Source organism: Cheilinus undulatus, linkage group 3 (assembly GCF_018320785.1).
Source record: "Cheilinus undulatus linkage group 3, ASM1832078v1, whole genome shotgun sequence".
Taxonomy (NCBI): domain Eukaryota; kingdom Metazoa; phylum Chordata; class Actinopteri; order Labriformes; family Labridae; genus Cheilinus; species Cheilinus undulatus.
The window spans coordinates 49407849-49435735 of NC_054867.1; the positions used below are offsets into that span (position 1 = coordinate 49407849).

A 27887-nucleotide genomic window follows, 5' to 3' on the forward strand; every position below is an offset into this window, starting at 1 on the left:
TACTGTAGCATCAGACTGTAACATGACCAAATTGAACAAAGTGAAGGGGGTCTGAATACTGTCATTATATTAGCTATATTTTTAGGCCTGTTGGTACACAAAGCTCCAGGCTCTTCTCTTCCCTTGCCTTATGGTGAAACTTCCAATCTAAACCCCTTTTTAGAGAGTAGAACCCCTCCACACACTTCACGTCAGATATACACATCATGTTACTAAGCTTAGTCACTCACATAGTTGGCTGAGAGATGTTCCACCAGGTGTTTCTCAAGTATTTCACAACATTTCCAGTCTTTCATTGCCACTACACTTACTTTTTAACTATATTACTGTATATAATATCACACATTTTTTGGGAAATAGGGTTTCATAATGCACACTTCAAATTGTGCAGGCTGCATTCAAAAGGAAGCATTTCTATCAATATAGGTTGAACCATATACTGCAGCCCATAAGGCACACCTGAGTATTCTGGTCACCTGCAAAACATCCAAGAAGGAAGGGTGAAATGATTTAAAATGAGCCTTTTCATCAGTGTGAGTGTCCTGCCCTTCCAAACTAGGGTCCTCTTGGTCCATCATCTTAGAGTGTCCCTGAGAGGACTGATGCTGCAAGGAAGCAAATATGTAAAATCTCAAAACCAGGGCACATATTACTCAGTCATACGTCGATGTCACTAAATCCACGAGGGTGTCTTGCAGAACTGATGTATGCAGTGAGAGAGTGTGCGTTTTGGCAGGCAAAGTGACGAAAGAGAGGAAAAGTAGGAGGACCCCCCGCCGGGCGTCCTCATGCATTATCAACCCGCAGCTCCCCAGCAGGCATCAACCAGCGCATACCGGGGTGTCGAGCTTTAATACCGCCAGGGGCAGGTTCGCTTTTTTAATATGGGACAACTTTCAACTCTCCATGTTCCTCTGCACCGCTCCAAAACGCAGAAATACACAGAGAGGAACAAACACAGAGAGGCACTCTGGAATAAAATAAAGGTTTTCACCATTTAATTAAAATTGATTGTCAGGAGAATAATACACAGATCTGTGCTTGGTGTGCTTAACTGAAACAATGCAAATGAATTTATAGACGTGTATAAATATATACAGCATATACACACACATACTGCTATATCACATGTATGTACAAACAGCAAGTATTGCAGTGAGTCCACATTTCAAGCAGTTGAATCTTAAGAGAACATTTCAAACTAAGGCAGGATTTGAAATCAGATCACACCTTGAATTCAGACATTTAAGATAATGACACTGATACAGGCAGACTCTTCTTTTTGTTTCCACTAGTTGATGCAGATTATTGCCTTAAAACAATTGCAGTTTTGATGCAGGGATGGATTATAGCTTATTCTTGTACAGTTTATTAGACAAACCTCAAATCCAAAAAAAGGTGAGATAATACAAACAAAATATAAACAAAGTGCATTACAGTAAGTTGCAAATCCTTGCAACCTAAATTCAACTGATACAGCAAAGACAAGAGATATATTTTTAAAACACATAAACTTTACTGTCTGGATCTGTAGCCTGCAACATATCCTGAAAAAGTTCAGACAGAGGCAAGAAAAGATTGGAAAATTTTTGGAATGCTTAAAAACACCTGGAACATTCCACAGCCTAAACAGTAACAGGTGTAAGTCCCATGATTGAAAAAATGAGCAAAATGAGCACTCCTGATAAGCTGAGTTGTTCACAGTTAATGATGGTGATGGCTTTCCACTTCGTAATAGACTGTGTGGGGAAACAGTCAAACAGTTTATGAACAATGTTCCTACACAGGGATGAGATTGGACAACCGGTACTGACATGGTAGCAGTACTTACACATCCAATACCTACCGGACCGAATTACAACACAGTATCATTTTGATGCCCTCCCACCCAATGAAAGGCAAGAAATAGGTCATGGAATTTTTTTGATTTATGTGTTAAGTTGCACCGGTTTCCTTTAATATTCCATGTTTGACTGACACCCTCATAAAGATATTTCTGTAAATCATTTATGATACCCGCTCACTTTCTACACCCGTTTTTTCCCCTCAAAAGTATCAACTCAGGCACTGTTTATGCACCTTGCAAGGTATAAAAAATATCAATTTAGCACCAGTATCAGAAAAAAAACAAACAATACCCAACCCTATTCCTAAATGCAATGGATTTAGGGATTTCTCCATCTACAGTCCATTATTAACCCGACACGCCAGATGGATTTGTTTCACACCTATCTGGAAAACCTTCAATTCTAAGCGTTTGGGAAAGGGCAGAGGATTTCAAAAAAACTCCAAGTGTGATTGGATGAACGTTCTATGTCACAACAAAACACGTGACGTAGCCACGACCAAGGTGCCCGTGCGCAGCTATTGGGGAATAACACGAGCTATGGCAACTGTAGACATGTCAGTACACAACTTTCATCGTTTTTGAAAAGAAAACAACTCACTGCTGTTCTTTGTTCTTCTTTTAATGAAGAAAAAAAAAAGCGGGCCCAAACGGTTCAGTCGGGAGCTTTGCAAGATGGATTCACCAATGAGAAACAAGGAAACGGGCGTATCCATCTGCTTTGCAAGGTTAGTCCATTATATCATCTGGACAAATCTCTTCCTGTAAGGGGCATACCAAAAACCGACACTGACTGCCTGCGAGCTTTAAATTCTCAGAGGTCTCTTCATGAAAAACCGCCATCATTCTGTGATAAGTACCACAACCTGGGCTCAGGAACACTCTAGAAAACCACCGTCAGTTATGCAGCAAGTCACTGCATCTACGAATCCAAGTTAAGGCTCTACCTTACAAAGTGAAAGCCATACAGCGCTCAACAGTGCTTGTCCATTTTTTCCAATGGCACTGGTTCTAGAAATAACATTCACCATTCTAATCCTGCATTGACATTTAGCAAAATCTCTCTTACAATGAGCTGAATGCATGAACCCAGCTAACAGGCTACCTGAATACTCATGACTATAAAACATTCAATTTGGTGCCAAAATGGGGTTTGAAAATGTAGAAAAAGGAAAAGGTACAAAACTGTGTGCATATTCCTCTAAGAATATAAAGGAACTACATTTCCCATAATCCATTGCGATTCATTTTGTTTGTTGTTCAGGACAGAAATTCAAGCTACTTTTTAATCAATGCTGATCCTCATTGTAGAGTTTACATTTTAAATGATATGGTCTTTATGTATCGCAGTTTGAGTATTTATCTTTTCATACTAAGGCAACATGAATGGATATCATCTCTAGCTGACAGCTATCATTTGCAGGCCCAGTAGACATTTCCATAATTACTGGATACTCTTCCAATCAGAGACATCACTGTCACACTGTAGGATTGTGGGTACTGTAGTATTTCTGGCAGAGATCACAGTTAAACTATGTTTTCTTTAACTGAAGGTTAATATCTTACAAGCTTTTACAAGTCTGACTTGAATATTTTGGATAATATGGCTAAAAATAAAATTCCACTAGGGAGAAAATGTATGGGATTTTAACTTCCTGAACTACACTGTTGAGCTCTATATCATCAACATACAGAAGCACTGCTGGCTTGAGATAGTCTGGCCTAAAGCAGTCTGACAAGACCACATTTCAATTTTTTTTAAATAATGCCCATTGACTCCCCCTTGCTAGCGAGGGAAATGACCATCTAGATTGTTATCAAAGCAAGGTTCCAAAGCCGGCATTTGTGATGGTGTATGGGTGTGTAAGTGCCTCTGGCATGGGTTACTAGCACATCTGTGAAGGAGCCATCATTACTGAGAGATATTGCCAATTTGTTATGATTTGTTGTACTGATGGGAAAGATAACTTGTATGTAATTCTCATTTTGATTAAGACAAACAGACAAAAGCAAGAAAAATAGGATTTCTTGTGGAATAGTTAAAAAAATAACAACTGAATGGTTGCATAGTGGGTAGAAAATAACATCTCTGCTGCAAAAAGTATTAAACTGGTATTATAACACACATCTCAGGCTGAAGAAATACCTTCCACCCCTTGTGCAATTTGAAATTTGTAGTAAGACACGTTACAGTTAAATATTTGTATCAATCACCTTCCCAGCTTTAGTCCAGACCTGAAAATCTCCCTCTGAAAATGTATGGCTCATTGTGAAGTCCAAAAACCCTATACTGTTGAGCAACTTAAGATGAACAGTACTGTGAATGAGTTGGGCATGCAGGGCTCTAGGAATTCATCACAGGGCTGATGTGCCCCACAATCCCAGGCTGAAGAGGGGGTGGGCAGCCAGAGTCAAGACTGGCATATGCCAAGGTCATACTTTTCCTTTCTCCGGGCCTTTTCGCCCCTGGTAATACACCCAGTTTACAGGCTCTTAGGACATCCACAGCCCTACAACCCGACTACCCATCTGGATGGTCCCCTTGGCAATGCTTACTCACCACATCCAGCCTCTACTCCACCCTTGAAGTGTTGACTTTGTTTGCTTACAATTATTTCCCTGTGCCTCTTGTGATATGGAAAGACATCCAGAGCAGGAATGGTTGTGTTAACCTTCTTTTAAGCCCTCAGGCAGTTTACCTCCCACATCCTCGCCTTACTTCAGCCTCAGGTTTTTGGCTCAAACATGCCTAAACGTCCTGCACAGTACTGGGCATCAAACAAGAATGGAAAGGACTTCTATTTTCAGTATTTAAACATTTACTGTATTCAGTCCCAGTCAACATACAGAGTGTTGTTAGAGGAAAAAGTGTGAAACACAGATGTAAAAATACTACTGTCCTAACTTTTTTGAACATATTGCAGGCAACATTAAGAGAAAAAGATTACCAGTGTAAATATAAAATGTCTTGGCCTTTGTCCCATATCAAACTGAATAAAGGTTGAAAAGGGTCTGCAAATCACTGTTTTCTGGTTCATATTTTGCACTGCGTCCCAGCTTTTTTGGAACTGTGGTTTGTATTTGATCCATGGATTAGTGCCACAGCCAGCTAAAGGAGGATAAAGTTCTTCGTGATGCTTTGATCTGAGAATATTTCACCTGAAATATGCAGTGTTGATTCTGACACCAAGCACCTCAGATAAGATTTGAGAAATCATTGAAATAAAAAAACTAGTTACAGTCGAATACTGCCACCTTGTGGAGAAAGGAAAATCTCTTTGTGATAAAGTGCTGTTTCTCCCTCTGATCACATATTTTTCCCTGATGTCACTTTAACAGCTACACGAGTGACAACAAAAATTATTTCACCTCATTCATTCTCTGGCAGTGGTAAAAACAAAAACACAACATTTATGGACTCTCTCTTGTGTTTGGCGTGAAATTGCTGTCAAACAGAAGCAGATGTTTGCGGGGTTTTTTTGCAGCTTTCAACAGAAATTAAAAGCATTTAAATCAACATGAACGATGCTTTTATCACATCAACATCAAGGCACATTAAACACACTTTATGTTAAAGTGTCACAGCTGCAGCCTTCCCTCTCTAACACACTCAGCAATGAGAGAATCTCATTAGCCTCATACTGGTGCTCAGTGATGTGTGTTGGCAGCATGTTAACAAATTGATGCAGAACAGTCCAAAATGAAGTACTGATTTTCACTCATTTCTCACACAGCCTGTAAAAGTTTACTGATGTGATGTCAAACTCCAAATGCTGAAGATGATGCTTAAGAAAGTGATTGTGCAGAATATCAGACAAAAACCTGCAAGGAAGCTTTGCAAACAAATCTTTGAAACAGAGTAAATCCTTCATGTTAATGCTCACCTTTAAAATCCACCCACATTTAACAATCAGCGTTGCATTCAGTCACTCACTCAGTGGCAGTAAACGATCCTCCTCCATACATTCAGAGCTCCAGCTGATCCGTTCTGGTCGCTCATCTTCGGCATTCAGTCCCGCTCAAATAAGAGCTATGATGATTCGCTCATGACAGCGTCTGAGCTGCATTGTTCTGGCTCGGTTTTCCGGCTGGTACCTCGTACTTGAAGACGACACTGAACAGCTTCCCACCCAGCCGGTCGGCCAGCCACGAGTTCTTGATGACGGCCATCTTGAGGCTCTCGCAGCTCAGCATGGCGTAGTAGTTGGTGTGGATGGCTCGGCCCATTCCTTCGATGATAACCAGGTCGGTTTTACGCTCGCGGACCACGTTAGCCAGGACTTTGTCTAAACGGCTGTGGAAAAGAAATTTAGATGTTAATAATCTCCCAGATTCAAAGCCAAATGGCTAGGATTAAAGGTGAATTTAATAGATATCAACTTTTTATTTGTAAGCCTCCTGCTTCTTTTGTTCGCAGAATTTAGATATCTTTTATTCAGAGGTTGAAATGTGTACATTTTATTTTTGGATGTATGGTTTTGATCACTGACAATGTCTGCTGACAGAGGTTCTTGCTCTAATGGTGTCCTGCTGAATCTATTAAGACTTTGGTGGTTTCTCTGATTTTAAAACATTGCTCTGACTAGCAGTATCCAAATATTTTAAGTAGCTATATTCCTTTTTCATTGGTAGTGTTTTCCTTATTACCCTGCAACTGTTTCATGTGCTTAAAGTTAGCCTGCTTCCAGGTGTCAGAGAAAGCATCAGTTAAATGCTATATATATATATATATATATATATATATATATATATATATATATATATATATGCATACTGGGAGGTTGTGGTGATCTTGTCCCACACCGTAGCGTCTTAGGAGCTTCATCGCAACTTAATTTAACTCAGATTTATTTGTGAAGCCCCTTACAAACATACAAGCAGGCAGTTCAAAGTGCTCAAAGTAAAATAAAGGCAATTAAACAATTCAAAATGAGCAGATAAATATCTTTAAAAAATATTAACATCAACACATTAAAACCACAAAAATTCCAATAATCAGAGTATAATTTCAGAAGAAATTCTGAGGTGAATGTGCGCTGGATATACTCTGGAAAAATTGTCACAAAATGTCAAATACTGCATCTTAAAAAGGCTGAAAAATGTATGTATGAAAGATGTGAAGTTTATTTTGGAAAAGCAGGCAGGAAACAGCGAAAGCTACAAACAAAGTCAATTAAATTAATTAGTAAAAATAAAACAAATAAACCCAAAGATTTAAAAAAAAATGAAAAGTAAAGTTTAAAAAATCCAACAAGGCTGAAAAATTAACCATTTTAAAAGTAAGACTAAAAAGATGTATATTTAGGTTGAATTTAAAAACACCCACGACCTCACAATTTTGATGTCCAGAGGCAGTGAAAAATTCCTTTAAAGCTTTGTCTTTTGAAGTAGCTATACATTTGTTTTTCCAGAAGATTTTTGGGTTTAAAAGCATGTGAACACATACAAGCAGTTTCAGTCTGCTTTGATTGCTCTAGTCTAAAATCAACATTGTTATACATAAAGCAGAACACCAGCAATGGTAGGTTAGGTCGCAGAGGGATGCAGTATAACCACCAGACTTCAGTTCAAGTTTCTTCTCCAGCTGAATATTTTATATGAAATCAAATAATTTCCCAACAGATACTCATATTTTCCTTTTTAGGGTGCGGCCCAAGCTAGAACATTTTACCAAGTTGGACAGAACTCCTTTAAAAAGACACATGTGGACACATGACCAACCTCAGATCTAAGCAGGGTGAACTTGAACCGCTCTGGACCAACGTCAACCGGTCCTCAACAAGGCCAGAGCTGCACAGAAAACACGACACAGTTCTGTTAACTTCTTGTTAAAGTTTTACAAATGTTTTTTTGTAAGTTTCAGAACATATGAAGGATCACAATAAAACATTTACCAGATTTTAGAAAATTAAACTGTTTATTTTTAAACTCAAACTCACTGAATGACCGGATCCATGGCTGCTATCCTTTCAGTCAAAATTTGAAGTTCACCATTGGTGACGTCGTTTAGAGCTGGACCAGAGTTGCTGGCTAAAACAACCTGTAGGGTGATGGGTGAATAAGTTACTCAGCTTGAATCAAATATTACTCTGGAGTCCTGTAGTTAAGAAGTTTCTCACCTCTGTTCCTCGGGAAAGAAGCTCTCTGACGAAAGGCATTACTCCTAGAATGATGTCTACTCCACTGTTGTCTACGAAAAACAAGGCACACTTATGAGGAGGACCCTGCAAGAGAAAACACGGATGAAACAGTCAAATATGGATTAAGAAACGTCGAATACTACAGAAGCTCTTTGCAAGGACATGAGATACCCACAAAAATCAGGAACAACTTTGCATATTTTAGATAAAAAAGGGCCAAACCTTAAGCCTCTCAAACCACTGGTCATAGGAATCAATGAGCCAAGGCCGCTCTGAGAAAAAAAGAAAACATAGAAGATTAAAAATATATTTACTATATAAGAACAAGGAAATCATTCTGTTAGCAATTTAGAAACTGTCAAAAACAGAATGACTGACATGTCATCTTCATTGTTTTTAGGAAATATGATAAACAGTGTCTGCAAGAATATGAATTACATATTTTATGCTATCCAATCACAGTGATCTGATGTCACAGTCAAACTGGAACAAAAGTATATGATACCACTCTACTGATGCCTGTCGTTTTGTTAAAAGAACATAAGGTTAAAAAAATACAGAGAAAATTGGGGAAAACAAAGTGAAGAGTATTACCTTCCAACTGTCGTTTCGCCTGCTCAAACCCAAACTCAGGATCAGACTCAAGGACACTGCAGGAAAAACAAAATAATAAAAAAAGCTGCAGTTTAAAAGTAAGTCAGGAATTCAGAGTTTCTTTTCAAAAGATGATGCCTGACTTGTAATGTTAACATTTAAAAACATATGTCCAAATTTAACAGATATTAAAGTCTGCAGAAAAAAACAGTTCTCTCTGCTCTCAGATCAAAAATTAACATTTATTTGAAATAAAAGCAAAACCAACAATTTCCTAAAAATTGTCTTTTGTAATTCAAAAGATCAAAATAAATTAAATGAATGAAAAAAGCATGAGTCACTCACAAGGGTGCACAAAAGCAGCCTTTGGCTAATTTTAAGTACCTCTGATTTCTTTCCCTCTGGGTGATTTATTAGAAACAATAACATTACAAGTCGCATCAGCTTAAATCCCCCATTGTTCAAGGCTTTCTCAGTTTAAAACAACAAAACACACCACCACAGCCCCTCTCAGCACAAACTATCAGATGGATGAGATAAAGCAATCAACCAGTCTGCTCAGAGGAAATAAAAACTATAAAGTCGACTCACTCTGACACGGCCTTGGCTCCCCAGTCGAACACATTCCCAGCCAAGACGCCCCGGACGAGAGCAAACTGTCTCTCCTCCCAGCTCAGCTCGTCCAGAGACTTCACGGCCTTCTGGTAGTATTTCAGAGCTACGTCGTTCTCCCTCTGCTTGATCTGTGGGGAACAGAGAGGTTATGTGGATAGATGGAGTTAAAGACTGGTGATGAGGCGCATAAGACATTTAGGGGAGTGATTTTTAAAACAGGATGGGAATATGTGGCGACTTGTGTCATTTAAAATCAAGGAAGGAGGTGGAATAATCTCACAAACACCAAGGCACTGTTTGTATGTTTTTCTGATACCAAAACAGGAACATTAGCAATCAGTACAATATTAACAACATGCTAATTTAAATTTGATACCATAAATTACAACCCCGTCCAAAACAGAGACTTTTACTGTTTGATGTGTTGTTTGTTTTAGCCTACATGATTTTAATATTAATATTTGCTTCTAGCAACTTCCGTTCAAGAGAAGACAAAAAAAGACATTTAAGGCACAATCAAGCAACCAAACGAGGCAATGCTAGCTGCAGATCTGACATAGTTCAAAGGTGAAAAATGTCAGCAATCACTTTCCCAAATTCAAGCTTAATTTTTGATTTACATTAGAAACAGAATCAAGTTTATGCCAAGCATGTTTTTACATACAATGGATAAAATGTGGGAATTTTGAAGAATTGAATTAATACAAGTAAAAGAACAACAACAAAAAAAAGGGCAGTACTTCTGCTGACAGGGATTTTTTAAAAGAATAATATTAAAATAAATTAGAATGTAAAGGCAAATCAAGTATGTACAAGATGCAGTGGTATGCACTAATGTGCAATAGAGGAGCTATACAGATGTGCAGGTCTGTTAGTGATTGAGTTATTGTGCAGTTAAACTAAAGGAGAACAGCACACATGGTGTGCTGTCATAAATAGAAAGGATAAAGTCAAGTGTGCATTACATTATGCGTTAACCTGCATTACGTCTGTTTAAACATGGACGAAGTCGGCTGGCTCTAAGGTTTTATTAGGGCAAATCAAACAATCAAAAACAGTCAATTATGTAGTTTATAACTAAAATAAGCATCTCTAAAGACAATGAACGCCATGTGGGTTGGTTGAGGCTAGTGAACTAAGACAGGCTATATAAAAATGTTCTCAAACAAACTGCATCCAAAGAATAAATAAATGCAGCTATTATAAATGCCAAATCGGAAAAAATGTCGGCAATTGTTTTCTTTCTATCACACAATTTAACTAAAGATGCACTGATTGCAAAATTCAGGATTGATATAGATGTTCAAAATAATATCTAAACTGACTTCCAATCTGGCAAAATGGGATTATACTCATTACTTCTTCTTGTGCAAGACTTCAAAAATGCTGACATTTCTCTCATGTTGGACCAAAAAAACAAATCAGTTTGTCAAGCAGGTCACTTCTTCTTCCTGATGTAAAGCCTCTTCTCTAAATCAGCAGTTAGGTGTATTACATGCCAGCATGGAATCAAATAGACACAATAGTTAAACATCTGTTACTGATATCTGCTCATGCTCATTCTATGCAGATGTGCTGATGTCAATCAGCAAGGTCGATATCACCAACACTGATGCTGAACCAATGCATCTGTGCATTCCAACATTTCACACTGTTATTTTTAAATAAGGGCCTGTTTTCAAAAAGGCCTATGTCCATTAAAATGCACAATATGTAAATTCCACCACTAGGTATCTCAATCAAAGCAGTACGGAGAGTACAGACTAGTGCTGCTGTGTACTTCTTGTTTTAACGAAGGACTCTGTTCAATAAAAACGGCACCTCATATTTACCAGACTGAAAACTGACTTTTCATTTTCATTTTCATTCAGAAATTTAGTTTAGTTTAGTTTATTGAGTTTATTTGTTTCAAGGACAATGTGCAAAGTTACATTTCTCTCAAGAAGAGAAAAGATGCTTTGTACCAGAATTAGCTTGCTAGCCTATTCTCACCTGTAGTCCCTGGGCATACAAATGACAACAATGAAATACAGAACCGATCAATCATCTACTAGCATGTGCATATATGCACACACCCTCATTCATGCAGCCACAATACATATTTCATGGCAAAGGGAGAGCAAAATACATGCAGTATGTTTGAATCTAAATATAATATTTCTCATACTGAGGAAGAAATGCACTTTAAAAAGCACTTCTGTGATCATGCTGGAAGCAGTCCCAGAATGCACATGTGCTCTGGGATCCAAGGATGTCACGGTACTCTGGTGTTGCTTCAAGTATGAACACAGAGGTACCATATCAGGTACACTTCTCCCTCATCATGAGAAATTTGTGAACGAAAACAAAATGTCAGGTCTCTGTTTGGTAAAAACAGCATAAGTGCTGTTTTGATTAAAGTGTAAGTGAACTCCGAGCTCAAAGCTAACTCCACCCACTTCAGGATTTAAAAAATGCACAGAAAGTGGCCAGTTTGGTACCGCGAGGAAGGAGGGGAAAAGGGCAGGAGGTTTTTGTTTGTATGTTTGGTTGGTTAACACATAACATTCTACCTTTCATATAGAGTTTGTGATGTAGGTTTCTCTGCACATAAGCCCCGCCTTTTCAGAAAAGATTTTTTAATGCAGTTTGAGCTAATTAGAAGTCGTAAAATGCAGATTTGTATCAGTTTGGTGCAAATGTAAGAAATACGCCAGCATTGATGTGTTTTATCATAGTTCAGTCAGATAATTCAGTTTACAGCTGAAAAAAAGTAAAAGTGTTCACTACCTCTTTAAATAGAGTCCTCAATTCAAAATAAGAAGTAGTACTGAGAAGGTCACAGAGGTGGGTGGCTCTGAGCAGTGCTGGTCTTAACTCAGAAAAAATGCACAGTGAGGAGGGTTTCCATGTTACGGAGGTGAGTTTGGGCGACTGAACTCACAACCAATGGTAGCCACCATGACAAGACACGTTCTGATACAATTATAAAAATCAAGAACTTCTTAATCTTTAAAATCTTGAGGAAATATCTGAGATACTCTAAGACCTTAATTCGAAAATGCAGAAATTCTCCCTATATCTTTTACACAATTTTTGGACTAACAGTGCCCAACTTAAATACAAAATTAAAGAAAGTTAGTATTTCAGCATTTGTTATCCAAATACTGACACACCCTCTGCACCAGCTGGTTTCAGTCACTGAACTCACTGAGCTCACTGAGCTCTAACTTAAAAAATATATCATGTTTTTGGAACCACACCTAACTTGCATCTTCTGTAACGGCCAATCATGATCAATAAGGGGCGGGTCATAATATCAGCTTTGTCAAAAACAACAGTGAAGGAGAACCAAAGTCGTTTTTTTTGAGAGTCCAATTTCCAGATGTAGAGCTGCAGTTTATGCCTGGGCATGATTCCTCTAAATACTTTTTAATTTTTCTTGGTGAAATTTTCTCAATTAAAGGAAAATATTGAGCACACAGAACTATTTAAAACAGGCTTAATGGTCGATCACTACAAAAACTGAAAGTTTAGTTTTATAACATGGCAACATGAGCACTGGTAAAAACTCTTTGATACTGAGAATGTGGGTGCTGAAAAATCATAAAATTAAGCATTTTACTGTTAGCTGAGCAGCTGCTAAGATTAGCTCAGCTTGTTTATAGTTTTAAGTATTTCTTCAGGGTACCGAGCCAGGATAGAGATTATTGCATCAGAAAAACATTGCATATATAGGTGATATATAAACAAGTATTAAAGAAACAATGGTACTCAGCCAGAGCTTTAGCTGAAGTCTTTGGCACAGAATCTGGAAGTGAATCATGGTACTGGAGGGGGACTTGGCATCAGCTGATAGAATAATGTAATGGTATGGGAACTCCTCTAAAGGCAGAAGTGATACAGACATGACTACTGAGATGACTACAGCCCAAATGAACTAGACAGAACAGGAAATACACAGAAATCAAGTAAATAAGTTGATAGATTCACTCAGACCTTGGAGTAGGGATCAGGAAAGTTGAACTCGTTTAAACAGTGTTCCCTCGTGTCTAACAGACTTCTGACAGTGAGGGATCCATAAGCACTAAAGGTGAGAAGAGAAGCACTCTACATTAGCCAGAGAGAAGAACAAACACAAAACGGAGCGAGGGTGGGCGATTTGCAGTACTTTTCAACTATGTCATCATGCTTTTACAGAAATATCCAGAGCTTGATCCTAAAAACGATAAAAATCTATATTAATATGCCAAATTTACAAGGTCTTTTTGGGTCAAATTAGCCCCAAAGTTTACATGATCATTTACCACTGTTTGTACAGAAACAGCAGGACTGATACTTGTGGTATACTAGCAACTCCTGGAAACTTATACAGATTAAAAATCTTCGACAGAGCCCATCAGTGGATACAGAAGGTATGAAAACATGAAACTACTGCAGATGCTGAAGAAAAGACTTGAGGTTTAGTCGACTAAAAGCATCTTGTCAGTCAAACAAACTAAAGAAATAAAAACAGTTCTTACAAAGGCTGGTGTCGGAGGGTCTGAAGTTTGTGTCGGTATTTGTGACGGAACTTCTCGGCTCGCTCCGCCGCCTCTGGCATGTCGGGCTGGCTCGCTATGGCTCTCTTTACCACCTGCCCAAAAAGAGAAGGACATTGGGCAGCGATGATTACAAAATCTGCTTCACACAAGCACAGAGGGGGGGTTATGTCAAAATGTTCAGTCAATTTAAGACTTACTCTGTCCAACTTCAGTTAAAGCCTAATGATGGTGGTCAGGTGACATTATTAGAAATGCTATCTCAGTTTAACTTTCTAGAAACCAAGAGGTGGGGTTGAGGGTCCTAAGGCTCAGGGCACACAGCTCCTTGGTCAGCCAGCAAAGTAATGCCCTTAAATACACAACTTTATGCACTCTATCAACACATAATAAAAGAAGGAAGTTAAAAAATATACCTCCAGTACAGTTCAGCTGTTAAAAATGCACTATTGATGAAAAAACATATTTTTTACCAACTTGGAAACATGTTTTTTTCTCACAATCGAAATGGGAATTTTACACGAGCCTGATGGGGATCATTCTGCTTTCATAGCCAGGCTTAAGCGGACACCTGAGAGGCTGCAGTTTCTTATTTTAATTCTGGAACTTGTTGCTTGGTTTTACTCTGACCCCGCACCCATTTCCTCCTTTGTCTGTTATCTGTCACAATCAAAAAGGTAAAATTTTCTCTAAGTATAATCCTGCAGAAGAAGTATAAATCTTAGCAAAGCAGCAACCAAAAATTCAAACCCCTTGTTTCCTAATTCTCCATTTTATTTTCTGTTTAATGATCATACGGTCCCAAATTCAGGGGATGAAGCAAAGATCTCCTTTCTTCTCCTCCCCATATGGCCTGTATCTATCTGTCTTCAAATAAAGGCAAAAATGGCCCAAAGACTGCTAAAAAAAACCCCAGAGAATTATTATTACTATAGTAGCAGAAATCCGACTCTGGCTTTCCCCTATGTGCCAGTCTCTAAATGAATAGATAAAAGCAATAAAGTGACTTTAATATCCTTAACTTTGTAATTACCTAAAAACATAAAAACTTGCTGATTTATCTTCTACTTGGAAGCAAATATTAGTGCTGCATCATGAAACCCTCTCTTGAATATAGGTTGTTTGTAAGCACGTGCTCCCAGATGTCCTTGGGGGGTCAGGAATTATAAGGAATGAATGGGAATGGAGGAAAGTTAGTACTTTACAGCTCTAAATAGACCTCTATGCTTTCTTTTAATTTTGTTCCTAAAGGTTTCAGCAGCCAGCTGAGAGGAGGATCAGGATAGCCACATCCATTAAACCACATCCATTTCCTGAAAGCGGCGGAGTCGGGGTGGTGCCAGACAGCTCATTTACAATAAAAGCAGGTTTTTAGACATACAAAAATCAAATACTAGAGTGTTATTTCAGCAACAAACTTCACAGGCATGTTTTGGGGAGTTAATTGACATTTTCTGTGTTACATTTCTATTTTTAGACTTTCTCTATATCATATTTTTTGCAGATTTAAATCTCTTTCTCCAGGTAAAGTAGGCATATAATTCAGTTTACACTTCCTTTTTAACAGAACTAATATTTGTAGATTTAATTTTAGCTTTATAAATTTTCTTTGCTTCATATGGGACTTTTCTAGCAATGCTAAGCTGAATTACTGCATGTATACACTTCTTCTACTCCATGTTTGTTGGTAATGTTAACAGTGTATTTATTCTGCTGATTTACATGCTTGATAACAGGCTGCTGTATCCCAGTTTGGGATCAATAAAGTGTATCAATCTACTGACTGTATGACAAATCTAAAACTGTCATCGTACCCCATCTAGGGCATCTTCGAAACAGTAGAGCCAGTACTCGCGGGCTAAGGCGTCCTCTGTGAGGTCCACAGTGTCTGGGATGTAGGATGAAGGATCCTGAAGCAGGGGCAGATTCACCAGTTGCCTCTCTAGACGGTCCATCTCCAACATGTCGAACTAAACACAACAAAAACACAGAAAAAAAACACATAAAAAGACACTGCAGCTCATCAATTTTGACTTTTATAAATGCTTCTAAGGCTGAAAACATCACAGCTTCTTCCAGCCACCTTTTCTTAAAGGACAGATTTCCAAATATTTCACTAGAAGTTCACATATTTCTGGTATAACGTGATTTTTTGTTACAAAGACAACAAACAGGGAAAGCAAGGTAAAAGGAGGGAAGGTTCAAGCTAAATTTTAAGCTAAAACCCAACAGATTCATTGAGTCTGGGACAAAATCAACAGTCTATTTGGGGAAACCTGAAAACACTGAATTAACTCATGCTTCTTGATAGGCAAATCACCAAAAAGTGAGTGAGTATTCCATCTGCAGGCTTAGTAAACTAGTTAATGAAGCTCAGGGAAAGCAGGAAATACTATAGTTGTTAGTGGATATTAGAGCAGCTGATGCTACGAGAGGTTTAAAGCTCCTGGTGCTCATATAAGCTCGAATACCACGCCAAGGAATCAAAGTTTCAGCCGAACAAATCAAACGTTCTTTTTTCCACCTTCACATCAAGTTTTTTCCATCCAGAAAAAAAAACAAAAAGCAGGTTTCACCACAAAACCAAAGCTGAGCTAAGAATAACCTGCTTTCAGGTGTTTTATCCTCCAGCAAGTAAACAAAGCGAATGCTTGACATGACTAAATACTTGAGTCGAGTGCTAACAGCTGCAGAACAAAGCAAAGTGAGGAGGAGTCATCAAACCAGAGCACACGAGTGAAACAGACAGAGGTACTTACAGGAAACTGAAGGAGAGAGTTAGGTACACAGGAAAATAAGTGGAGAGGAAAAGAAAGAAAGATTATAAACGATTAAAAAAGTCTTCATCAGAGGTCACTGCTGAAATTATTACCACAGAGGACGCCAAAATAATAACGATAACAAAACTTATGTATTAAAATATCAGATTTCTTTAAGGAAAATTGATGAAATAAAACCTGATGAAGCAGCAGCAGGGTTAAAACAGGTCAAAAGGTTTACAGGGTGCAGTTTTTTAATCTAATCGCTCCTGGCTTCCTCTGCTGACTCACCGTTCCACTCCGTGCACGCTGCATGGGATTCATATCCGGGGAAACGCTCATCAAGCCGGAGCTTCCTGCATAATTCTCCCCCCAGCTGTACTGGTTTGGATCTAAAAGAGAACAAAATGCAAATAAGATGCTAATTTCATGGTAAAAAGCTTTATGAAGGGCATTTTGTTCTCATTTAAAGCTCCCGTTATGAGTTTTTAACCATTTATGGAACAGACTAACAGCGATACTGATGCCTAGGGCTGCTCATAACTGCTGCTCCAATAAGGAAAAATAATAATCATCATTATTTTTGTAGATATTGATTTTACGACTAATAAACGATATCCCATTGATTTTACAATATCTGCACCTTTACATGAATTTCAAATTATTAAATAAATTTGCCATGCTGCCTTGAGAAATATTCACGAGAGCATCACAAGTTAGCCAAAATTTATTCTTTGATATTTCATCAGATTTTGTTTCTGATAATATTTCCGTATAAATAATTAGCTCCCTTTAATATACATCTGTTTATTTTTAGTGAGTCCCTCTGCTCTAGTGTTTCTACCTCCTCAGCTGGTTAAATGTTTATGTAAAGTCAAACACAGAAACAGAGCGTTCAGAGCTTTCACCGCTGAGGTCCAGGGATTTTAGTCATTCCTAGTGTCAGTAAACACTTAAAAAAATTTGTTTCCTGTAAAACTACAAGATTCCAGTCAAGCCACTCCCTTTGTATTTGCTGAGACTTAATGACATGTGTGAACACTACGGTCATTAACTAACTTAACCAGAAGGTTTCAAAAACATGAACAGCTAATTTGAATGTCAGACTGAAGACAGCATGGCATTTCATAATTTATACATAAATGGATTAAATTTCTTTAAACATTCCCACCCTGTTTACACTTCAGACTATTTCTGCTCGTCCATTAAGCCACCTTCATTTGATTTGAGCATATGTTGGAAAATTTAAGAAGGTTGAATCCACAGCAATACTGTATGTGTTCTAGGGCTGCAACAATACTAAAATCTCAAATTTCAATGTGATTCTAGTATTTCTAAGTGGACATTGATTGCCATTTGGATACCACAGCAAAAACTTATATACTAGACAGTGAAATTTGGGTAATTCTGTGTGCAAATACTGAGGACAAACTCCTGCATATTGTTTAAATTGTGCAAAACCACTGGCAACACTTCTGTAAAGGAGGGTGACAGCAATTTCTGATCGACTAGGTTCACTATGCACCTTTCCTATGCAATAGATGTCATTTTTTAAAGCTGTGGTACTTTTTGGTACCGCTGATCAAAATAATAATAACCAAGTGGAAACCTGAAAAATTAAGCCAATGTGGAAGTGCCAAAAATTGCAACACATTGAGTGTCCACTTGAGGCTGGCTGCAGAAACACCAGAAGTCACGTACACAACACATGTTAAATAGCCTTTTATTTATACTAGAAATAAACTGGTTTACAGCCTGGTTCAAAAAACAAAGTGTGTCTCATTACCTCCGCCAAGGAGGTTATGTAATCGTGAGGGTTTGTTCGTTTGTTAGTTTGTTTTTTAGCAACATAACTCAAAAAGTCGTGGACGGATTTTGATGAAATTTTCAGGAAATGTCAGAAATGGCATGAAAAAGAACTGATTAGATTTTGGGAGTGATTCAGATCACCGTCTGGTTTCAGAAATTTTTGAAGGATTCTGTACTATTGGGAGATGGGCTAATGGTAGAGGTCTGCGCTCTCCGAGTGCTTTTCTAGTCAGCTTATGACTTCATTTTCTCTCACTGTATGGGGGGTGAATTTTTTTGTACCACAATCATTTGGATTATACCAAGGAAAAACCTCACTGTGGACTTATTGGCGCGTCTCATTTAAATGACAGGCGGCCTGAAAGGCAGACACAATCTCTCTGTCAACCAGAAGGCCAGCTTTAGTAATAGCTTAGCTGACAGGAAGTCAAGCTCAGTGGGTGGGCTCTTCTCTGTCATTAGGTTGAGCCAAAGTTCGGCTGAGACAGCGATTGCAATATGGAGGTCACCACGACTTGGCTTCAAAAGCTGTTTTGCCACCTACTGTAATCAAATGGCTTACGTCACACAGGCTTTGTCCAGTTCTTTCTACAGTCTATGACAATACCACAAATAGCTTTTTGTGTTATACACTTTAACTACCTTACTGCATTCTGTGTATTAAAAAACATGTACACAGTTATTTAACTGACAAAAAATAAAGAAGAAAAATGGTGTATTTGTATTTTTCCTTACTGTCCTCTTCTGCTCCTTTAAGAAAAGCTCCAATAGCCCCCAGATAACCCTCATGTCTCAGGAACAAGGCCTGAACTTCACCCTGCAGCAAAAAACAAGATCAGAGGGAGGTTAGATCATAAAAATCTGGGCTAGAGGTTAAACTCTATCAAGTCTGGATGATAACAAACCAAGTCCGAGGCTAAAGGGATTTATTTGGAGCTACAAGACACTCGTGTTCAGCGTGTAATTTAATAAAAGGTCCTGCTGTAGCAGGAGGATGGTGGGGAGATCTTGCCTTTGTGAAGTAGTTGATGCTGTAGGTGATGGTGTGCATGGTTACAGGATGTCCTCTGATGAAGAAACCTCCAAAATAAACTCTGGACAGGTTGTGCAGCTTTGCGTACAGACAGGCCAGCTGTCCGATGTCGTTACTGATCATGTGGAGTAAACTCTTCGCCATGTCTTCTTTAGAAAACTCTATCATTCAAGACAGAAATATTTTGAAAATAAAACATACAGACAAATAACACATAAAAGTGACTGAAGAGATGCTGGAGGTGTTGAGAAAAGAGCACATTAATTTACAGTAAAACAGTCACTCTGGTTGGACAAGTCTGATGCATTTCATCTTGGGGTCGCTGAAGAGGAAATGCATCCGTTGTGGCTTGTCCACTGCTTCGCCCAAACATAAAAGAAACCACAAGAACATATCTGAGTGCTGACCCTTCCTTCTTTGTGAGAATTTTTAGGATGTGCAGCATAAGAAGTCGCATGGTTCAAGTGTGCTCCTTTTTTCACTCTATTTTCTTATTTGCAGTCACATCTCTAGTTATACATTTTTTCCAAATACAAATTACAGAGCTTTAACAAACTTCCAACAGCTTGATGGCATTTAAAAAAAAAAAAAAATCAGCTTTGAGAAAACATTATAATCATTATCATAGATGTGTCCCGTATTCCAAGTTTGAATTGACTAAACTGGTAAATATTTACACCATCACAGCAGATGGACACTGGCAAGATTTGCTTTGACAAGCCAGAGAAAGTTGTGAATATCTGCTGTGTTCTGCCATCCCCACATGAAGGAAACTTGGCTTCATCAGAACTGGGTGAGAGGTCATCCGCTTTCTTCAACAAGGATTTCTTTTGCTGAAATCGGACAATATTTGGCCTTGTCCTTGGTGGGATCAGTTTACAAACATAACAGATACACAAGGTTGGATTTTGACATCCTCTAAAGGAAGTTTAACTTCCTTCTTTGATTGTTAAATTAGCAGCAGACAGGAGCTGAGTCAGCTTGGATTCATATGGGTTATTATGTATAGCTGCAGTGATGTATAGGAAATAAAAATAAAGTTGTCTATTTAGCCGACTGATTGCCTCATTTACAGCATGTGTATGGACAGCAAACATGTATTATACCTGCAAGAGCTGATTGAGTTTAAGTTGAGATAATTACTTCAATTAAGGCATCTATCAAAGGTGATAAAGATGGCTGCAGTTGCTGTTCTTTAGGCTGGTTTTTTGCATGCTCAATGTGTTGTTTAGCCAATTAATGAAAATTTACAAACAAGTTATTAGGATAATTTTGGTGAAAGGGCATCTCATATTCAAGGCTGCTTATTGTATTTCATGTGCAACATTAGTGCCTGTGTCTACAGGTGGTGCTTTTCTTGCTGGCAGCACCCAAGTTTGTATTCTTAAAATGCAACATAGTTGTTATGATTATTCTTATCATTCTTATCATTACTATTTTCATTTCTATAATGGGGATATGTGTGGGGCTATATGTGATAAACAATCTTTTTGTTTTCGACAATATGCAATGACAATAAAGGTATTCTGCAACTTAACAAACTGTCCCCACACAATCCCTGGGGATCAGTCTATCCATGTGTTACCTTTGTCAGCAGTTGCAGACTTTCCAAAACTGCTTGCAATAAGATCTCCAGTCAAGCCCAAAGACCCATAAGATCCTCCATAAATATCTTTCACCAGCATGTCGACACTTGTGTGCTGCCCTTTGGAGGCCAACTGTAGCAACTCATCAAATCTCTACAGGAAAGAACAGGGGTAGAGTTAACTGGGTTTAAGGTATCACAATGTTGCACTGAGGGAAAAGCCTTGAAAAGCAATAAACAAACATCAGAATGAAAAAATAAGTTGGTCTGTCTGACCTTTGTTTTGGTGAGTAGAGCTCCAAGGCCCCAAAATGTCCCTCCACCTATCGAGCTTCCTCCTATTCGCTCAAACTTGTCCTCGGATTCAACCTGAAGAGGAAGACAGAAGGATGTAGTCTATTGTGTAAAACATACATAATCATAGCTATTAAAATAAAGCTACATAGCTTATCTAAACAAACATTAGTCCTCAGTAAGAAAGAGAACCACCTTAGTTATATAAACACACTCACTGGACAGAAGATACAGGCATATCATGCAGTCACAAATCTGAACATGTAGTATATCTGAGATGTAATAACATGCAGATGTAGTAAAACAGAGGCTCGGATTCACGTCTGTCAACACTGACAACCTTTTCCAGGAGAAAAGGTAATTTAAAATGTCAAACGATGAAGAGAAATACTCAACATGACATTTTTCAATGTCTTTTTATCTGCTTAAAAGGCAAAAAACTCAAGCACAAACAGATCCACATTATCACAGTGAAAATGAAAGAATGATCTGTTATTTTGAAATCCACTTGTTCACTCATCTTGAAAAGCCTATTTGTATTACTGACTTCAAACTGTTAGGAGGCGTGCCGCCCTGAGACGTGGTTTGGCCATTCCTTACCTTGACTATGGATACACCAGAGCCAATGTTTACGAGCAGGTAGGGGAAGATATCCGGGTGGGTCGTCTGAAAGCGAAACTCTGAGTCGGCATGTTTTGCGTACACAAATGCCTCATGGGGAATGTGTCTCAGCACAAAGTTGCAGCCCTTAATGAGGCACGTCATTTCATCCTCTTTGTCCACTCTGCAACAACAGCAAATAGAGAGATAATAAGTTTCCACAAAAGATGTGAACTAGCAGCAGAGAAATGACAATTTGTGAAAAAACAGTGGAGTTCCAATGGCAGAGGTAGAAAAAAAATGCTGCTAGAGTGTTACATTTGTGTATTTTCTTTTCTTCTACAAACAGAAGGCAGAGGATTAACTTGTCTCTGTCATTTATTTGCAATAACTGAAGCCAACATTCCTGCTTCTGGAAGAATTAACTGCAGCTTGCTTTTTGTTTTTTGTGTCTTTGACACTGAAACAAAATAATGAAGCCTTTTAGCTTGTTACTCTGGCTCAGAGCAGAATGAGTCATGACCTTTATTATGTTGAATTTCTTTGAAAACTTTGAATTTCCCCGAAGAGTAACTCAGAAACAACTTGTCCATTTTGGGTCTAGAGACTGGTGTGTACATGATAATCAGCACAAGAAATACATGATAGAGAAAAAAAGGTGGTCAGTTTGATTATAATGTGAAAATTACCTCTTTTTTTTTTAGATTAAATACCCTTATTCATATTTTTAATTTGCCTAGCGTGTTTCTAGTAATCCAACGACTCAAAGTTCATATGCATCAACATACATGCCACTGATGCAGCAGTGGGAGCAAATTGGGTAAAGTGTCTTGCCCAAGGACACATCAACATGTAACTGTGGTAGCTGGGGATCAAACCAGTATCTCTCCAGTTGAGAGTGGACCAACTCTACCTGCCAAGCTACAGTCACCCCTAGGCAAGAGAAACTAAGAGCTGCTTTGTCACAGAAGCATAGCTGTCTGTAGGGAGGTGAAGTAGTAGGCAGGTTTATCATCTATGTAACACAACATGGTAATTTAATATATAATATACAATTCTACATTCTGCTTGAGATTTTTGCCTGGTATTAAGTAGTGCTGCATAATTAATCGAATCACAATCACAGTGTCAGGCAGTGCATGTTATGTTGATTATGTTAAATTAAAGCTGAATTATCCGTATTGGCATATATGAAAATTTCTGCTAGTATTTCCACCCAGTATTTTGGCTGTAAAAATCTGCTTTTATCGACTATGAATATTGGCTGTATAAACATCAAGTTTATACCCCCCCCCCAAAAAACAGCAACCAAAAAAGTAACAGACAAATCCATTCCCTTCCACCCTCTCTTTCTCCACCTTTCAGAAAATGTGTGCTGAAACAAGCCATTCTCAGATTTTTCCCTCATGATGTCATGTGGGAAGTCGGCACCGCCCCCCGGCTCAGGTGGCCCTCCTCGCTTGGAAGAAAGTTCCACTCTCCTCTCCTGATCTTCCTCTCAACTGCCAGCTGACATGCTGAATAGCTCAGTGGGTAACCCTGCTGACTCTAGTCTTGATTTGAAGGTTCAAACCCAAGTCAGGTCCTTGATTTTGGATAGAAGTGTCTGTAACATTGTAACATCAGGTGTGCCACATCCATTTTGGAGTCAGACAGCTCATTCACATTTAAAGACACAGACACAGAAACGGCTCGTTCTAAGACCAATATGAACTTGTCTTAAAAGGGTAAAATATGTCCCTTTAAGGAATTATATTTGGGGTTTTTGTCATCCACAAACTTTAAATTTTATGTTTTAAACACTGAAGTTTTAGGTCTGAGCTATATTTAAATTTAGGTATTGTATAGACCAAAAATGATTAGTAAATATCAGCATATCTGATACTGGCAAAAATTAAATATTGTGCATCCCTGGTGTCTTGTATTTGGTCATGTCTGTGGTACTGTAATAACAAGTAAAATGCAAAATCAAGGTGGAGTCGTCTCTGGAGGAGACCCTCTTAATGTATGAAGAAAAAATCAATCCTATGTTCAGCCAAATGTTTCTAGGATAAATATTGCACACTGTACCTTTACGTAGTACTTAGCAAAGGTTTACAAAATGGATGCAGAAAGACCTTTTTGTTTGCAATAGTGCCACTATTAAATTAGTGACCAAGGTTCGCAGGCCAGACAGCATTAAGGAGGATGTTCCACAGTGGTCTTTATAAGGTCACACAAACTATTTCATTTGACCTCTGATTCACCCTTGTTCACCAGCAGAGGACAGGATACCGCTTTGTGTATGAGTAACAGAAAAACATCTTCCTGTTTTTGTTTCTACATGCAGCAGCAGAACTAAACAGCATCAGACCAAAACTGAGTCCCACCACAGACAAAGGATAAGTGTTTGTGTTACTCACTTGAGTCCGAGTTTTCTCTCAATGAGTTCTTTAAACTTGTGTGCTCCTCCACCTGTGGCTTTGATAACTTTGGTTTCTGTGTTGACCAGATGGTCTTTGATGAAGTCCAAACATGTTTCGATGTACGCATTTTCAAACTTGATAAAGTGCAGGCGTGCAGTGACTTCCTCCTGCACTGATATTTCATACAGCTTGTCACTGGCAGCCTCCTAGTACATAGAGAGGACGGAAACACAGAGGGTGAGTGTTAAACATGTCCAGCTATTGATTTTTTTGCTATAATACTGGGCCAAAAAGCAACTGTTCAGATACATTCATACAAAGCTTTCAAGAAATCTACAGACGTGGAAAATAACACATTTTAGATGATAAAAAATTATATACCTTGTATTGTTTACTGGCTTTAGTTAACTTGAAGGTCTGGGGAAACACAAAAAAAGCCCCTACAGCTACTTTGCATATTACAAATGAAGCGCTTTAAGGATGGTTAACAATGCAGGCTGTCTTGAACAAACCAAGATGTTTTCTTGAAATTATATTAGTTCAAATTTTTGGTATAATTCAAACTAGCATAAAAAAAGCAAAAAGCAAAAAAATTATTATTTCTGGCTGGTATCAAACTTTTTCAAATGAGAGACTTTTTCAACTTACAGTAAGAGAATCGTACAAAACAACTCAAGTGTCAGGGCTCAGGAATGTCCTGTTAAGGTTTTAATTCTGGGCATTAGGAGGATACAGAAAACAATGAATGCATTTCAACACAGTCAGAAGACTTTCTGTAACCCTTTTTAGAGATGCAGGAAATTGGATTTTTGCTAATATCCAAAATCTTTATATTTCCTATCTATACTGGATGTTTTAGCAGATACCAGCATCATTGTTGATATATGAATGTCATTCAGACCTAAAACTTGAGTCCTTGAAAACACTTTTAAGAGTGAACAAAGACACAAACTTCAGTCCTTAAAAAGCTTTTTTTAAGTATGAGAAATGAGGATAAACAAAAAAATAAAGAGGACTTCAGCTGGCGCAGGTCTACTGGCTAAAACTCTGCAGACCTATTTGTGATTAAGGAATATTTTTAAAACTGATATGTTGATTGTAGATATGGACAGAATTTTTTTTCTCCTGATACTGATAATTAACTTTTAGTAGTAATATCTACCATATTAACATCACACCAATAATATCATGCATCCCTGGCCTTTTTTGATCATGCATCTTAAGACATCTGATTGCCTGAGCATGCTTCTTTTATCTGTGTTTATACACATTATATATACATATTGTACAAAAATGCCTACACTTTTTCAGGCTTTTCTAACAAATATGTGCACCTGGCCTGTCGACAATCCCCCCAAGAATCAGACCCCCCTCCACCTTTCAGAAAATGTGCATTGTAACAAACTGTTCTCAGATTTTCCCCTCATGGTGTCACATGGGGAGTTAGCCACGCCCCCAGAGTCGAGTGTCCCACCCCACTCGGAGAAAGTTCTGCCCTTCTCTCCTGATCCTCCTCTCAGAGCCACATCCATGTCGCCCAAGAGGGGTGGAGTCAGACATGTCATTAACATGTAAGTTAAAGCCACAGACACAGAAACTGCTTGTTCTGAGCAGGGCTGAAACAGGGGGTTTTTTTTAGACATGCAAAAATCCAATACTAGCATGTCTTTTTCAGAAACAAACTAAGTATGGATTTTGTGGACCTCTGAGACCAAAATAAACTTGTCCTAAATTGGTAAAATATGTCCCCTTTAAGATGAGTCCTTAACCTGAAGAAGGTTTGTGCTCGAATAAGATGATAAGTGATAAGAATGACTGAGAGCAATCTATGGGAATGCCTGTGGTGCAACCACTAAAGAGAAGAGAAAAACAAAACAAAGCAAAACCTAGATTCCTTTGTATAAAACGTGCAAAAACAATGAGTATTTGGATACCCATTTCAATGGGTATCATGGTGAGGACAGATTGTGAAAGCTGGTTTAACTTATTAATTAATATGTTAATCCTTTCTGGTATCCACACAAGGTTGATATTTGTGTTATAGCTGTTCAGAAGTTGATAAGGTGTATGATTAAACAAGTACAAGCTTCATCCAGCTTCTATGTGAAAATGAACTGTTTGTTTTGTTTTTAATACGTTTGCTGATATTTCTTAAGTTCAATTTGTATTGATCACTGCTTTCCTATTTCATCTTCTTTTGTTTTATTAGCATTTCAATTAAAAAACTTCCCTGTATAATTTATCAAAATTCTGTTGCATAGCAATGTTAAGTAAGGTCACCAAATCTTTCACGCTCTTGTATTTTACAACAGCACATATTAAAGATACAATCTCTGATGTTTTCATGAGCATAGCTTTGGGAAAGTCCCAAAGCTTTAACAAAATACATCTGTTTCATAAGACAGATGTTCAGGAAAGGAATGAAGCAAAGCATTAGAGAACTGCAAACTAAGTCCTTAGCACTATCTCAGTTTCCTGTCTGCACAAACACTGTGGAAACATTTCAGTACTGAAAAACGGGACATGTATTTGAGCAATTTAGACCGTGTACAGGGGATTGTCTGCATTTCTGATTATTGAAAACAACAGAAGCTCCTATTATTAGTTGTATTTGACTTCCATTGTAGTTGTTGTGGTATCAAATAGTTAAATATAGGTTTCGTTTTGCTATGTCATATCCAAGTTTCAATTGATGGCATTGTGACCACTCTAATATAAAGTTGACTTCATATAACTTTATTTACGTGAATGTTTCTGCTGGTAGAAAATGCATAGTTAGCTGCAGACGATGTTTTGTTTTTGTTCTTTTTTGTTCTCTGGACCTAGAGTCTGTAATAAAGTTTTTGAATTGAATTGAATTGAAATAATTGAAGGTTTCACACAAACTTATAGGGAGAAATTACCTTTGTAGAGTGGTCGAAAGATCGCACTTTGGCCACTTTATGTTGCACCGTAGAGTAGTAAGCAAGTTTCGTTAGTGATCCGCCTGTTAAAGCAGAGTGGAAGTGATAAAGTCAGATAAGAAAGACCCTGGATAACGGAGGCAGTTCAAATGGAAACTAGGTCACGAACCCAACATATAGAAAATGTTATGTCAAGTGTGGAACTTCAGTAACAGGATAAAATAAACGCTTCAACCTTATCACCTTGTAGCTAGCTGCTAATGCTTTAATACTTGTTAAAGTTGGGCAGGTTGTTAAAGAGACAACCGTTACATACGACAAAGATCATTCTGAAACTCATAAAGGCTAAATCTTTAAGGTAAACACTCTTACTGTTAAACAACTTAGAATTAAAAACGACTTTAAGCAGCTAAGGTGAGCTTTGTCTTGTTTACTTTCTCCTAAAGTCATGTGTTGTCATAGTATCAGGCTGCGGCGGAGCAGCTTCATAAACAAGGAGATAAGAGCCGTAAGAGCAAAAATGGCTGAAAAAATAAAGAATATATTCATATCCACACGTACCTATGTCAATTGCAAACCGCTTTGCATTTTCCAAATTGCGGAATATCTCGTCTGGCGGCAGGGTAATGCTTTTATCCATGGTGTGACTACTTGTGCTGCTGTCAAGTCGAACACATTCCGCCATGGTCGACAATGATTTGACGCTGCGTGCGTGGTGTGCGTGAGTACGTCACCCCCGTCGGCCAATCAGAATCCACGCACAGTCCGAGGCGGGGGTGTCGTC

General features: G+C 38.2%; 1 protein-coding gene across 3 annotated transcripts; it reads right to left on the bottom strand.

Moving 5' to 3' along the window:
* Positions 1–971: 971 nt before the first annotated feature.
* Positions 972–27789, bottom strand: pank4 (pantothenate kinase 4 (inactive)). 3 transcript variants are annotated; one of them, XM_041782145.1, is made up of 20 exons: positions 27665–27789; positions 27104–27186; positions 24198–24406; positions 21796–21979; positions 21178–21270; positions 20902–21055; positions 19296–19477; positions 19019–19100; positions 16766–16866; positions 16475–16480; positions 15530–15685; positions 13698–13810; positions 13174–13261; positions 9172–9323; positions 8581–8636; positions 8209–8258; positions 7966–8070; positions 7786–7886; positions 7568–7636; positions 972–6140 (listed from the first exon to the last, which is right to left on the bottom strand). In XM_041782145.1, the coding sequence occupies exons 1-20, from the start codon at positions 27786–27788 to the stop codon at positions 5891–5893; spliced, it is 2358 nt and encodes a 785-aa protein (XP_041638079.1). In that variant the 5' UTR covers position 27789; the 3' UTR covers positions 972–5890. The 3 variants fall into 3 exon arrangements, with proteins under 3 accessions (XP_041638079.1, XP_041638086.1, XP_041638095.1); XM_041782152.1 differs by lacking the exon at positions 16475–16480; XM_041782161.1 differs by lacking the exons at positions 27104–27186; positions 27665–27789 and adding an exon at positions 24582–24723.
* Positions 27790–27887: the final 98 nt, after the last annotated feature.